The following is a 14,933-nucleotide window of genomic DNA, read 5'->3' on the forward strand; positions in this document are numbered from 1 at the left end:
TTTTTTTCTGCTGGGAATGTTCTCTCACCTTTACTAAAGATAAACTGGATAAAAACTCATTATCTTGAGGAAGTCTCTCTGATTAAATGCTTCTGATTAACCTCAACCTCAACTGTCCTTTATTTCTTATCTTTGCATCTGTTATCCTGGTGCTTTCTAAGTGTGCTCAAGGAAGGTGTCTCCATTCTGTCCTCATGACATTCTGGGCAGGGTTACTGGTTGAACCCCTTCATTTTTGGATAGAATCTGCAGGAAAAAATGAACTGTCTCCTAAATATTATAGTCTCCAACCTGTACTCAAGTACCTGTTAGTAAAAATAACCCAGTGAGGAGATGGTGGGGGAAAAACCACAAATCATCAATGCAGAGACTATATTCTCCATAACAATGCAGCAAAGAGCTGTGGTTCTCAAAGTGTGGTCTAGGGACCCCCTGGGATTCCCAAGATCCTTTTTTTTTTTTTTAATTTTTAATTTTTTATCCCAAGATCCTTTTGAGAGTCTGTGGGGCCAAACTAGTTTCATAATACGAAGACGTTATTTGCCATTTCTACTCTCATTCCTCCATAATATACAATGGACTTTTCCAGTGGCAACACAACACATGACAACATTTTTCTGGCAACTAATGAAGAATATACTGTCTCTTCCTATGTCTTCTAGAATTTTCTAAGGTAAGCTCTTAGGGTCTTCAGTAACTTAAGAGTATAAAGATGTCCTGAGGTTTAAAATAAAATTTAAAAAAATTGAAAACTACTGGCACACAGCAAGAGATGTAAGGAAGACAGCGTGCCTATTTAAAAAAAGAGTAATGGTTTCTCATTTTCCTACCAATCAACCTTCTCTAAAATTTTCTAACATGTTTGAACAAAAGATATAAAAGGAACTATAAATGGGTAACAGATTTAACTAGCTACAGTGCTCTGAGAAGTATCTCAGGATGAAAGTATATATGTATTTTGTTACCTACCAGAAAACTTCATTCCACATAATGAGCAAGACTTCTGAATTTAACCTTCAGTCATATTCATGTCCTGAACCACTAACAGGATTCCATTAAATTTATAGGAGCTCAAACCATACAGGAAAAAATTTCATAGGATCCCTCTAAAACAGCTTTTAAAAAGCCTTCCATATTCATTTTTCTGTGAGAACGCTATGCTCACAAATCAAAGTCAAACGCTCAAACTTGGTTTAGATACACTCCTGAACTGGGGGTAGGACCTCACATCTTAACCTTTGCCACTTGTTTCAAAAACTCTCACCCCATCAAGAGGGCCTAGGTGACAGTCTAACGCTGTATCAGCACAAATTTGTCTGATTTACTGAAAAAACAACTCAAAGTACAAGTTTTATCACTTCAAAAGCTGTGTTCCATCAAATAATCTAAAATACACTGGAAGAGTTAAGTATTTAAAGCACTATTTCTGTGTAATCAAGATTTCTAGGCTCTGGATACATTTTTGGAGCATCAATGGCAGGAAAAATGAACAAACAAACCAACAATTCAATAAGGCATTTGGATAATCCCTTGGAAAGAACTGGAGAGTCAAATGTCAATTATTCATGGCAACACGAAGCAAAGACTATCATCAACTAAACTGCACAAAGAACTGAAAAATGTTACTTGAGCAATCTCAACCAAGAGCACATCTTTTAAAGAAAATACAGAGTAATGAGTACATGGCTTATGTGTCTGTCTTCTAATTTAGGTGCTAACCACAGTTACAACTGAGTTCCTAATAAGTCAAGTAAACTGGAGAGAAAAAAAAAACTGAAACATCCAAACAATACATACACTAGTTCATCAACCACTGATCTGTTGACATTTAGCTTCATGGAAACTAATTCTATTCTTAATTAATATCACTCTCTTCCAAGCATATCCAGTCTAATCCCACCAAGAAAAAATACTTAAAATGAAAGGAGCTGGATAATGTGTACTCCAGATAGCAGCATACGTACTAATGTTCCTTGATTTTTTCTGGCAACGAGCCCTTTAGATACAAGGAAAGCAGGAACCAGGCACTGTTTTTACCCTGCCAATGTCACTAAGAGGCCACAATTAAATTAATGCTGACATCTAGCGGCAAGAAAAAAATCTTTCTTTTATAATGCTACCTGAATTGTACCTTATGACCCCAAACCGATCAATCTGAAACGAAAGACATTTCCAAATAACCACAAAGGATTATCCACTTAATCTACAAATTATCTATTAACCTTAAGCAAACAAAAGAATAAGAAAATAGTTCCTCATTACTAAACCAGAGGGGAAAGACCCTCTCTGGGACATAAAATTGATTGATCTTGGGGGGAGGGGGGCACAGGGGATGGTAAGGGGCTCCTTATGAAAAATCTGTTTGAAACCACAAATCTGTACCCTAAAAGGCTAGAAGAGATGACTGCTTTAAAATTAAGAATGCAACTGAGTATTTCACTTGAAAGAGATGTCATTCATTAATAAACAGTGGGATGTCCAAAGAAGCTAGTTTCCCCCCGCAAAAATGTTTTTAATTTTTAAAAAGGTAAACGACTGACAAACGAACAAAAAACCAGTGTTCCCCAACACTTACAAAACAGAACTGTGAATATTCCAAGCTTTACAAAGCCATTGTCTGGCTGAGAGGCTCAATTCAATCAAATGTTATGCCCAATTTCCAGACACTGTGAACATACAGCGTGAATCTTGAGCAAACACCACCCTTCATAAAAATCGGAAGGACTATTTAAGATTCTATACGGAATTCTAGGATGACATGTTTGGGGAATGCAGGGACAATCAATTTTGATAAACGATTTTTCAACTGAAGAATCTTCCATTCTGCAGACTGGCGTGGTAGAACTGCTGGGCTGACTAGAAAAGAAAAACCTGGTCATCAGTTTGAATCAAAATTAATAAACTTTCTTTTAAAAGTATGATTTCCTTTCCAAAACGCAATTAGAATCAATTTTAAACGGGAGGTGTAAACCTAAAATGTGGCACACGAACGAGAAAATGCTGTACACACTACATTCAGAAATATGTCTTTGTCCTCTTAAAAAACAATCCCAAGCACAGATTGAGCTCCTACACAGAGTCGGCACAGAGTCCCTTCAAAATGTCCACCTCCTTCAATTTCCTTCCCACTTAAAGATAAATTCCCCGACAGGAAGCCAAAGATCTTAACTGAACTAAGGCATTCATCAAACCTTCAGTCCACGCTGTGGAGCGAAGTAAATTCCTCCTTTCTATCAATCACTGAACTACTGTGATTTGAAGCTGGCGGGTGGGCGTAAGTCACTAGTTAGAAAATGAACTGCAAGAGAAACCAACCCTGTCCAGGGGCGAGGTGCTCCCCGAGGGTGGGAAGTGTCGGGGCGAGGCCGAGCCGGACGCGCTCTCGGTGGGCTCTACTTTACTGGTCACCTGGGGAGCTGGGGCCACCAAATGGCGTTCACGCCCCTCGGAGCCCCCACCGGGTTTGGGGAGGCCTCCCCGACCCTACTTCATCTTCTCCAACCGGGAAACCTGGGTCGGGATTGGGGGGGAAGTGGGCAACACAGTGCGTGATTCCTGCGGACCGACCAAACCTGGCTGGGCCCGGCCGGGGGCTGGACGCTGGTGCACAAAAGGCGGCGACCCAAGCCGCGCACCCGGCGCTCGGGCCCGGCGGCGCTGGGACGCCCAACTCCCGCCGCCGCCCCGCATCCGGGCCGGGGCAGCGAGCCCCCTCGCTCCGCGGCAGGAAGGGGAGGGGGGATGACCCCGCCGCCCGGCGCCGGGACTCCGCGTCCTGGAGCCGGCTGCGGCTCCCTCCCCGGGGGACGCGCTCCCCTCTCCGCCCCTCCCCAGACCTCGGCCGGCGGAGGGGGCGGCGGGGGTCCCGCGGGGGCCTCACCAGGCGGAGCTGACTAATTTCGTCGTAGGACATAAAGCTGAGGATGTTCTCGATGGCTACGATGGGCAGCGCCACCAGCGTGTTGTTTTGAGGCAGCTGGTCGGGAGCCAGCGCCTGGGCTGGGGGCGCCTGGGAGCCCGGCTGCGGGGCCGGGGGCGGGGGCGGGGGGGGGCAGTCGCTGGGTAGAGCCGATGGCCGAAGAGGGGCCGCCGTCGCCGTGGCCACCGCCTCCTTCCTCAGCCATCCGCTCCTCCGACGCCGCCGCCATCTTGGGGGTTTGATGCCTTCCCCCCGCTGCAAGGGGACTAGGGCGCTTCCGGTACGTCACTTCCGCCTCGGGCCGCAGGGCGGGGTCCCGGAGGGGTGGAGCCTGCGCGGTGGCCCGCGGCGGCATCCGCTTGAGTTGTGGTTGGTCCCCGTGGCCGTGCGGCCAGTGGGTGTCTTTCCCGGGAAGGCGACCTTTGGAGGCCCTCTGACCCGAGGCCGGCAGGGACCGGAGGGCGAGGGAGCCCTGTCGGTTAGAGTGCAGTCCGCTGACGCGGTTTTCTTGGCGCGCCTCCTGACACGGGGCGGGGAGAGTAGTGTTGCCTCGCGGGTGTGGACGCGTCGTCGTTTGTGGAGAATGAGGTAATGGTACCTTTAGGCGAATGACGAGTGAAGTACTGACTAAAGCCACCGTGTACCGGGACCTTGAAAACTTCATGCTAAAAGAAAGAAGCCAGATCCAGAGGACAACATTGGTCTGGAAACGTCTGCAGCCGCCAAGTGCGCGGAGGGCGGAGGTGCGGTTTTCGGGCTCTGGGGCTGGAGGGGGGGAGGGGCGTCCTGCTGCGGCCCCCGGGTCCTGCCGGGGGATGGAGAGTAGGGAGGGGAGCCCTGCTGGGCGGCCGGAGTCCTGCTGGGGGAGGGAGGTGGGGCAAGGAGAGGTGTCCTGCTGGGGATGGAGGGGAGGGAGAGGAGTCCTGCTGGGGGGTGGAAAGAGGGAGTGATGTCCTGTTCTGGGGCTGGGGTCCTCCTGGGGAGGTGAAGCGGAGGGCGGGAGGAGTGGTTAGGGCGGAGGCACCTGCAGAGTGGAGGGAGAGGCATCCTGCCGGGGTGAAGATGCTTCCGGGTTAGATAGCGTGGGTGCACAACCTTGTGAGTATACTAAAACAAGTATGTTAAAGTGGTTGTACACCATGGGAATTGTATCTCAATGTAAACGTTGATTTAGGCAAGAGTCATAAAAAAATGCTGTAAGGAGAAAGTAAAGGTATGACGTGGAACGTAAAATTTAGGTAGTCTCAAAATAACTCCCCATAAATTACATGTTAATTACAAAGATAAATAAGTTTGCAGTAGAGAAGTTTGGTGGACAACTGCCGTGATCAAGTCATTAACCCTAATATCAGGCGTTTTGAGAGGAATGAACATCATGCACCTTCTGATAGGATATCCTGAAAAGAACGTGACACGAGATAGTACTCCTGATAAAAAGAAAAAAGCAAGCATAACCTTTATTTGAGGCAGGCAAATCTGATTAATTGTTCCATGCTCTTCAAAAACATTACTGTCGTTAAAGACAAAGACTAAGGATTTGTGTCAGATTAAAAGAGACTAAGGAGGTAAGACAGCTACTTTCATAGGTGATCTTGAATTGGATCCTGGATTAGGAAAAATAGCTAAAAAGAACATTGTGACAATAGGCAAAATTTGAATATGGGTTATATATTAGATAGTATTGTAATCATTACATTTTTTTGATTTGGTTAATTTTATTGTGCTCTTGGAAGAGAATGTCCTTATTCTTAGGAAATACACATTGAAGTATTTAGAGGTCAAGGGGCAGATTCAATTTGATCTCAAATGGTTCATTGGAGAATGAGATTAATAAAGCAAATATAAATGTTAACAAATTGTGAATCTGGATGAAGAGTAGACAAGAGTTCCTTGTACTATCTTGCAATTATTTCAAAATAAAAACTTTTTAAAGGTCGTGCTTGTTAAAATCAATAAAGGGAAACCCCACCAGAGTGGATTCTGGGTGCAGAAGGGGAGGGGGAGTCGCGCCACTCAAAGTCAATCACAGACCCAACAGAAGAACCCTCCCCAGGGAAGGATCCCAAATTCCAGGCCCCCACAGGGAAAGGTGGACATTGCATCTCCTACAGAAGTGAGCTCCCTGGCAGTGCGGCCGGGGACAAACCACTGCCACCCTGAACTCCTGTGTTTCTCCAGTGGATTTTGCTTCAGAACAACCCTCCCAACTTCCTCCTTGTCCGCAAAACCACGTTTCTCTCCTTTGTGTGTTGGACTTGCCTGTGGTCTTGCCATAGCTTGCGTGTCCCAAACTGCAATTCTCTGCTATTCCCGAATCCACTTCCATGGGAAAAGTAACAACTTTTATTTTTAAGGTTAATAGTTAATATTTCCATATTTTTGTATTCTCATAATCTATAACAAAGGTGAGGATGCACAGGTGACTAAATTTTGACGCTTTGTCTTCTTAGCCCTGAGTCTTAATCTCAGTCTCCAGTGTGTCCCTTCTTTTGCAGCTCTGGTTTGGAATCTGAGGATTGCAATGTAGATGCAGAAACCACAGGAAAAGCTATGCGTAAGGGCTATGGACAAGGGGGCAACGAACACAAGGAGATTAACTGGGGGTAGGGGTGTGCTGGCCAGAATGGGCACACTTTCTGGTGACGGGCATTAAGGAGGGCATGGGGTGTAATGAGCACTGGGTGTTACATGCAACTGCTAAATCACTAAATTCTGACCTTGAAAAGAATAGTGCACTATATGTTAACTGAGTTTAAATAACAATTTTTAAAAAAGGATTGGCACACTTTACCCATTCACAGGCTCTTAAACAACTGGTCACTTCATCTACCTTGTTGCACCTGAGAAACCCTTTGAAGTTACTTCTTTAGTTCCCCCCTCCCATGTCTAGCATTCCATAAACGCTTTATGCCTAAATGTTTCTGATACACTTGCAAATTTATGAAATGTTTGTTTCATTGACACTAGTAGATTGTAAGTTCACTTTTTTACTTAAGGTATTGCTCTCTATAAAACCAATTACATGGGGCACCTGGGTGGCTCAGTGGGTTAAGCCGCTGCCTTCGGCTCAGGTCATGGTCTCAAGGTCCTGGGATCGAGCCCCGCGTTGGGCTCTCTGTTCAGCGGGGAGCCTGCTTCCTCCTCTCTTCATAATAAAAACTTCATTTTATTCAAGTTTGATGCCTTTTTTTTTTTTTTTAAGATTTATTTGTTTATTTGAGAGACTGTGCTTGCATGCAAGCTGGGGGGAGTGGGGCAGAGGGAAAGAATCTTCAAGCAGACTCCCCACTGAACATGGAGCCAATAACAGGGGTTGATCGCACCACACTGAGATCATGACCTGGGCCAAAACTGAGAGTCCAACGCTCAACTGACTGAGCCACCCAGGTGCCCCCAAGTTTGATACTTTCTTAATAGGCAAAATTGAAATCAGACGTCTATAAATGGAACTATGTTTTAAATACATTATGGCAACTCTTTTTTTTTAGATTTATTTATTTGAGACACAGAATCAGAGGGAGAGAGAGAGCATGAGAGGAAGGAGGGTCAGAGGGAGAAGCAGACTCCCCACTGAGCAAGGAGCCCGATGTGGGACTCCATCCTGGGACTCCAGGATCATGATCTGAGCTGAAGGCTGTCGCTTAACTGACTGAGCCTCCCAGGCATCCCAGCAGCTCTCATTATAAAGGAAAGCCATTGAAAATCTTTGAAAAAGTGAATCATCACTCCCGAACTTAATTTGTCTGTTCTATAAATCCACTCATTACATTCAGTTTTGTCTTTCTTGAAATGGGTGTGTGAAAAGTCTTCCTACTCCCTTCTCTCTCCATCTGTGTTCAACTAGTTAACCTAGGGCAGGCTGACCACAGATCTGCACAACAGAATACAACTTTGGAAATGACTTAAGCCATTTCCTGCCAGTAAGCTCATTCAAACTATCCTCTGTTTATGAATATTGGACCTGGTGTCCTTATGTTCCCTATACATTTTTTTAATAGAAAAAATTTCAAAGCATATAGTTTGTTTCAATTAAACAAATAGTTATAACTAAAACGAATATTTGAACTTTCAGGAGTTCTGGATTCTAAATGAGGCTGCATACCAGTCAAGTACTGTAAGACCTTTGTAAGACAGCGATTGTAGTATAGGATGGAAGTATGCATCTCAGGAACTCTGTATTCTAGTTTCATATTTACATGAGAGAACAATATTACCTTCCTTCTTAAATCTCCCAAATATGAGGATGAGTTGATTCAGCAATTGAGTGGAGTTTTGAATTCCTCTGATTAATTTACTACCGTGCAGACACTGTATCTCATGTATGTTATTTTGGTCTGCCTTATCCATCAACCTTCCCAGTCAGGGTGTGTTGGCTTGGGCGCAGTCAGGTGTGGGGAAGGATGATCTGAGCTATGGCACCTCTACAGGAAGAAGGGCTTTGTATATGAAAAAGAGGAAACCCAAACCAGACATTGGTTTTCCTATTTGTTAGCAGGTTTATAACATACAGAGAAAGAAGGATGAGCTCATAGACTAAAAAGAAGTTTGGGGACACCTGGGTGGCTCAATGGTTAAGCGTCTGCCTTCTGCTCAGGTCATGGTCTCTGGGTCCTGGGATCAAACCCTGAGACTCCCTGCTCAGTGGGGAGTCATCTTCTCTCTCTCCCGCTGCCTCTCCTCCCTGCTTGTTCTCTCTCTCAAATAAATCAAATCTTAAAAGAAAAAAAGATTAGTTTCTACAGATTGTAATTAGCTATGTTTTTCTTTTTAATGATAGTAAAAGAAATAACAAAATTTACCATCTTAGAAAAAAAAAATTTACCATCTCAACCATTTCTAAACATTCAGCTCAGTAGTATTAAGTATATTCACACTGTTGTGCAACCAGTTCAGAAGTCTTTCGTCTTGCAAAACTGAAACTCTACACACATTAAACCTCCCCCATTGTCTGCCGCCCCCCCCCACTTGGCAGCCACATTTCTACTTTCTGTTGCTACAAATTCGACTACTTTAGATACCTCATCTAAATCTTTAAGTCTTTTTTTTTTTTAAGATTTTATTTAGTTATTTGACAGAGATCACAAGTAGGCAGAGAGGCAGGCAGAGAGAGAGGGGGAAGCAGGCTCCCTGCTGCGCAGAGAGCCTGACGCGGGGCTCGATCCCAGGACCCCGGGACCATGACCTGAGCCGAAGACAGAGGCTTTAACGTACTGAGCCACCCAGGCACCCCTACCTCATCTAAATCTTACTATATTTGGGGGGGGGTTTGGTGACTGGCTTATTTTACTGAGCATAATGTCCTCCAGGTCCATCCGAGTTGTAGTGTGTGTCAGCCTCTCCTTCCTTTTAAGGGCTGTATAATATTCCGCTGGAGCCATATACAGCAGTGGGATTCCTAGATCATATGGTGGTACTATTTTTAATTTTTTGAGGAACTGCCATACTGTTTTCCAGAGCAGCTACACTAGTTTTATACTCCCACCAACTGCGTGGAAGTTCCAATTTCTGTCCATCCTTGACAATGCCTGTAATTTTCTGGTTTTTGGGTAGTAGCCTGTGGTTGTTAATGTGAAAATGTTGGGGTTCAGAGCAAATGGTCAAGAAAGAATTCTTGAGTGGTGCCTGGGTGGTTCAGTGGGTTAAAGTCTCTGCCTTCGGCTCGGGTCATGATCTCAGGGTCCTGGGATCGAGCCCCACATCGGGCTCTCTGCTCAGCGGGGAGCCTGCTTCCCCCCCGCCGGCCTACTTATGATCTCTGTCAAATAAATAAATAAAATCTTTAAAAAAAAAAAGAATTCTCGAGACATCTTTGGTGCAGAAAGGTGGTTTTATTAAAGCACAGAGACAGGATTCATGGGTAGAAAGAGCTTCTCTGTGGTTATGAGGAATGACTGATTATATACTTTCAAGTTGGGAGAGGGTTAGAGATAGCGAAAGTCTCTAAGGAATCTGGAAGCAAGGTTTCCAGGACCTTGAGGGGCTAGCTGTTAGGAAAAAAGTCATTTGTTACTGTTTAGTAAAACCTCAGTCATGAGACCCTTCACAGATGTGTATCGGTGGATCATGTGCTTGGGGATGAATACTAACATGTACTTTGTGGGGCATAGATAAAGGGAGTCTCCAAACGAATTTTTATATGTTAAAATAGACTCCTAGAATCCCGGGGGGTCAGGCTAAGATTGCCTCTTGCCCTTATCCAAGTATCAACATCGAGGCAGGTGAGCTCCCAGAGGAAGGTCACTCTGCCTGTCTCAAGGATTTGTCAGTGGATTGTAAGTTGCAAGGAGATTTAATTTTTTTTTCCTATATTACTTTTACCTTTGTTCTCCACATCAGTTTTGATTTGCATTTTCCAGATTGTTAGTGGTGTTGAGCATTTTCTCATGTTTGTTGTTCATCTGTGTCATCTCTTTAAAAACATCTGTTCAAGTCCTTTGCCCAGCTTTTAAAAAATAATTTTATTGATTTATCTGAGAGGGAGAGAGAATCTCAAGCAGACATCCTGCTGAGCACAGAGCCCAAGGTGGGACTCGATCCTTCAATAGCCATGTCACAGCCTGAGCTGAAACCAAGAATCTGATGTTTAACCGACTGAGCCACCCAGGCGCCCCTGCCCAGTTTTTAACTGGGGTATTTGTTTTGTTGTTGCTGAGTTGTCTGACTTCTTTATATATTCTGGATATTAACCCCTTATCAGATACATGATTTGCAAGTCGTTTCTCCCATTCTATAGGTCGCCTTTGCAGTCTGCTGATTGTGTCCTTAGATGCACAGAAGATCTTGAAAATAGAAGTTTTTAAGTTTTCATCACAGATGTCCCATTTGTCTATTTTGTCTCCTGTACTCTGGGCTCATAGGCAAGAAATTGTTGCCAAATCCAGTGTCATGAAAGCTTTTCTCTATGATTTTTTTTTTTAAGGAGAGTTATAGTTTTAGGTCTTTCATTTAGGTTTTTGATCCATTGTGAGTTAATTTTTGTATATGAAGTGAGACGGGATCCTACTTTAGTTGTCCACATGCATTTGCCCAGTTTCCCCAGCGCCGTTTGTTGGAGGGCCGGCACCTTTCCCCATTGATTGGTCTTGGTGACCTTGGCAGAAATCATTTGACCATGTGGTTGAGAGTCAATTTCTGGGCACTCTATTCCTTTGGTCTGTCTGTCCTTTTTTTTTTGTTGTTGTATTTAAGATTAAAATTAAAAAAAAAAAATTTACTAGAGAGCAGGGCGAGGGGCAGAAGGAGAGAGAGAAGCAGACTTATTTCCTGCTGAGCGGAGAGCCCAATGAGGGACTCGATCCCAGGACCCTGATATCATGACCTGAGCCAAAGGCAGAGACTTAACCGTCTGAGCCACCCAGGCCCCTGTATGGTCTGTTCTTGCCCTAGGACCACAGTCCACAATGTTTTGATTAGTATAGTTTTGTAATACATTTTGAAATTTAGAAGCATGAGGCCTCCAACTTCATTCTTCTTTAAGTATCTTTTTAAAGACCTATCCCTCTGACCAGATGAGAAGTTCCCTGTCATGGCCAATGCCTGAAATGCTATCATTAGATGTGTTCTTTTTAGTTTAAAGCTTTGACTCTATGGAAAGATAGCCCACTAACCTTCAACTCAGCAATGTTGATTGGTTGCTAACCAGATAGGGTGCTGGGAAGACACCAAGATAACAGTGTTTCCCACCCTCAAGAGGATGGGGATCTGGCCACAGTATTCGTTGTCCCAGGGACCCGCTGATCTGACCCCACTGACCCGGCAGTCTGGCCGGGTCCCTCCACATTTCCTGTACACACTCTTCCTAGAGGTGCACATTCGGGAAGGTAAACTGAATTTCCTGGACTGATCTTCAGACCAAGTGATTCAGCGAGCTGTGCCCTCCCATCGATTGCAAAGTCTGCAAACCAAACTGAAGAGAACATCTAAGTAGGAGTCATTACTTCCAAGTGGAAGAGTCAGGGAACACGTCACAGTAGAGGTTACAGTTCAGCCTGGCCTAGAAGGATGGTCGTGTTGGGGTCCTTCCGGAGGCTTTCTTCATGAACAAGCTGAGGAGGATGAGAGGGCATCTCAAAGAAAAGGAACAGTAATAGCAAAAGCGTGGACCCTGCAACAGTAAGGAGTTGCTCATGGGTTCCTTGGGGCACCAACTCCCGTGGTGCTCGGTGGTCAGTGGCACCCAGTGGCCACCGGCGCCCCCTCTCCCCCCGCACCTGCTGCTCCCTTCGGTGGCTATAGTGCAGTGCCTCTCGTGGAACACCTCCCCTGGCATCCTGGAAACCAGGCTTTGTTCCGGGAGTTCCTGAGGGCAGATTCCCAGCCTGTCCTAACAGCACCGCCCCACAGCGATGCTCGGCCCTCCGAGCCCCTGCGGTGCCCTCCCAACAAGGCTGGGTCTCCGCACCGAGAGAGCCTCTACCGTGGAGGCTGTATCTCAGCTCCAAGGAGGCTGTGGCTTCTCCCCTGTTTGCCGTGCCTGCATTGGAGTCCTCCTTCCAGCTTACTAGCCAGTGTCTCGTTCTCATCCCCTGCTAGGGTTTTGAAAGCTTGGGTGTGAACCAAACTGCCACCATCTTGAACAAATCCCCCATAGTGGCCCCTCTGACCAGAAACCTTCCAAAGGGCAGCCCCCACCACATTCTTCCCCTTTGTTTAACCACACCGGTCCCTATGCCCTTGAGGCACAATCCCTGACCTGCTGGGAGGTCTGATTGTGACACACACTGATTGTTAAGGGTCTGTCCTGGGTGTCCCAGCTTCTAGGGCCTGTGAAAGCAGCTCCTGAGGGAGCTGGGGTTTGGAGACCTTAACTGGTGGCCACCCAAGTCTCACTTCTTCCCTAAGGCCCCTTAATAAGCCATTTCTGGTCAAGCTGGACTTGTCGGCCTTTGATTTCTGTCTTATGGCTCCTTTGGCTGCTGGAGGTCATTTCCCACATACACTCCCTTCCACCAAATGATATTAAACTCTCCCTGTTCAATTACTGTCTGGTTTCTCTCTTTATTGGACTCTGGCTGATAATAGCAGTGAAGTCTGTTTTTACCATGAAAAATCTTTTAAGAACCCTAATACAGACCTTTTCTGGTAAAGCCCGGGGGTGAGGGGTGGAATGGTAGAGACTCTCCCATTTGATCTCCCTCTTGTTCCCTGAGGCAGCTTCTCTAAAACAGTCTACAAACATTTAACAGCCTTTGCTGTGAGCAGTTGGAAGCCGGGTGAAGATAGAGGAGGGATGGGGTCAGTTGTGTGTTTGGGGGAGTAATTCTGGTGATAATGAGACTGGACTGGAAGGCGGAAAGTTGGTGTGGAGGGAAGCCAGTTAGGAGGAAGGTCAAGGACAAAGAAGACTTTGGATTTGAATCAGAGCAGTGCTTTTAGAGTGGAAAAGAAATGCAAGCAGAGTTAAAAATTGTTAAACTTGATAGGTCTGTAACAGTACTTAATGACCGGGTGCTAGAAATATGGTGCTGGAGAAGTTAAAAAAAAACACTGTCCTACAAATTCAGTAACAGGATTGTTGTAGGAAAATGTTGGAGTCCAGAGCCATCAACCAAGAAATAATTCTTGGGACGCCTGGGTGGCTCAGTTGGTTAAGCAGCTGCCTTCGGCTCAGGTCATGATCCCAGCGTCCTGGGATCGAGTCCCACATCGGGCTCCTTGTTCTGTGGGGAGCCTGCTTCTCCCTCTGCCTCTGCCTGCCACTCTGTCTGCCTGTGCTCGCTCTCTCTCTCTCTGACAAATAAATAAAATCTTTAAAAAAAAAAAAAAAGAAATAATTCTTGAGAGGTTTTTGGTGCAAAAAGGTCTTTTTATTAAATTAAAGCATGGGATGGGACCAGTGGGCAGAAAGAGCTGGTCTGTGGTTCTGCCTTATGGGTGATTCTATATTTTCAAGCTGGGAGAGGGTTAGGGAGACCGCATGTCTCTAAGGAATTTGAAAGCAAGGTTTCCAGGATCTTGTGGGGCTAGCTGTTGTTAGGAAAAGGTCATTTCTTACTGCCTGGTAAAACCCTACTCATGAGACACATAGGGTGGGCCATATGCTTGGAGGATGATTGCCAATATGTTTCTTGGGTGGGGGGGGGGTCGAGATAAAGGACGTTTCCAAAGGAATTTTTATACGTTAAAGTAGACTGACAGGATCTTGGGTGGGGGTGGGGTGGGGTGGGGAGTTGGGCTAAGATTACCTCTTGGCCTTTGCCAAGTATTAATCAAGGTAGTTGAGGTCCCAGAGGAACGTCACTCTGCCTGTTTCAGGGACTTGTCAGTGGGCTGGAAGCAGTAAGGAAATTTAATTTTTTCTTTTGCCTTTATTTCTCACATCAGGATGCCTGATATGCCATGGAGGGAGGCAAGGGTGACAGGAAGAGGCTCAGGTTGGGGTGGGATGAGAGGTAAAATGAGTCCAGGGAATGATAACCCTAGCTCGAATTTATCAAATGGTCACTATGATTCCCTGAATCTCTCCTTAACCTCTGTTTTTAAATGCACCCAGGATTTTGTGTTAATTGGGAAAGACAACAGACACAGAGCCCCTTGAAAGAAGCTTTTTCCTCCTGTGGTCCCCGAGCCCAGGCCATGTGGGGGAGCAGGGGGAATGGGAAGTCTGGCCCAGAGCCTTCATGAGACTTTCACAGGGAGGAACAGGCGAAGCAGGATGGGCAAGCTGACTAAATGTAGGGGTGCCTAGTTTGAATAATTTTGGTGGCCTCTGTGTTACAGGAGGGTCTAGATCCCTAGTACCAGGCCCTGGAGTGATTTAGGGCCAGGGGACAGTCTTCCAAACTGCCAGAGGCTGATAAAAGGAGGGGGTGGAGTCTCAAGGACCAGTTCAAAGGCAGGTTATTTGCTCTCTCTAGGAACACACTGACCCTTGAGGGGCAGCCTCTCCCCCAGATCAGAGTAGCCCCTGACACCAAAGCATCATAAATCTAGAAAAAGAGCACATGACCTCATGTCCTCTGCTCTCGAGGATCCTCTCATTTCAGTCTTAGCTGCTCACATCCATGGTCACTTT

General features: G+C 45.7%; 1 protein-coding gene across 1 annotated transcript in view; it reads right to left on the bottom strand.

Annotated features, from left to right (window-relative positions):
• LOC111150818 (F-box protein 28) overlaps positions 1 to 4,148 on the bottom strand; it is a 28,605-nt gene extending 24,457 nt beyond the window's left edge. Inside the window, 2 exon segments of the mRNA XM_022508436.1 lie at positions 3,881 to 4,051; positions 4,053 to 4,148. Coding sequence (XP_022364144.1) covers positions 3,881 to 4,051; positions 4,053 to 4,148 — 267 coding nt within the window.
• Positions 4,149 to 14,933: the final 10,785 nt, after the last annotated feature.

Source organism: Enhydra lutris, unplaced genomic scaffold, assembly GCF_002288905.1.
Source record: "Enhydra lutris kenyoni isolate GAN:26980312 unplaced genomic scaffold, ASM228890v2 scaffoldscaffold24, whole genome shotgun sequence".
NCBI classification, from domain to species: Eukaryota; Metazoa; Chordata; class Mammalia; order Carnivora; family Mustelidae; genus Enhydra; species Enhydra lutris.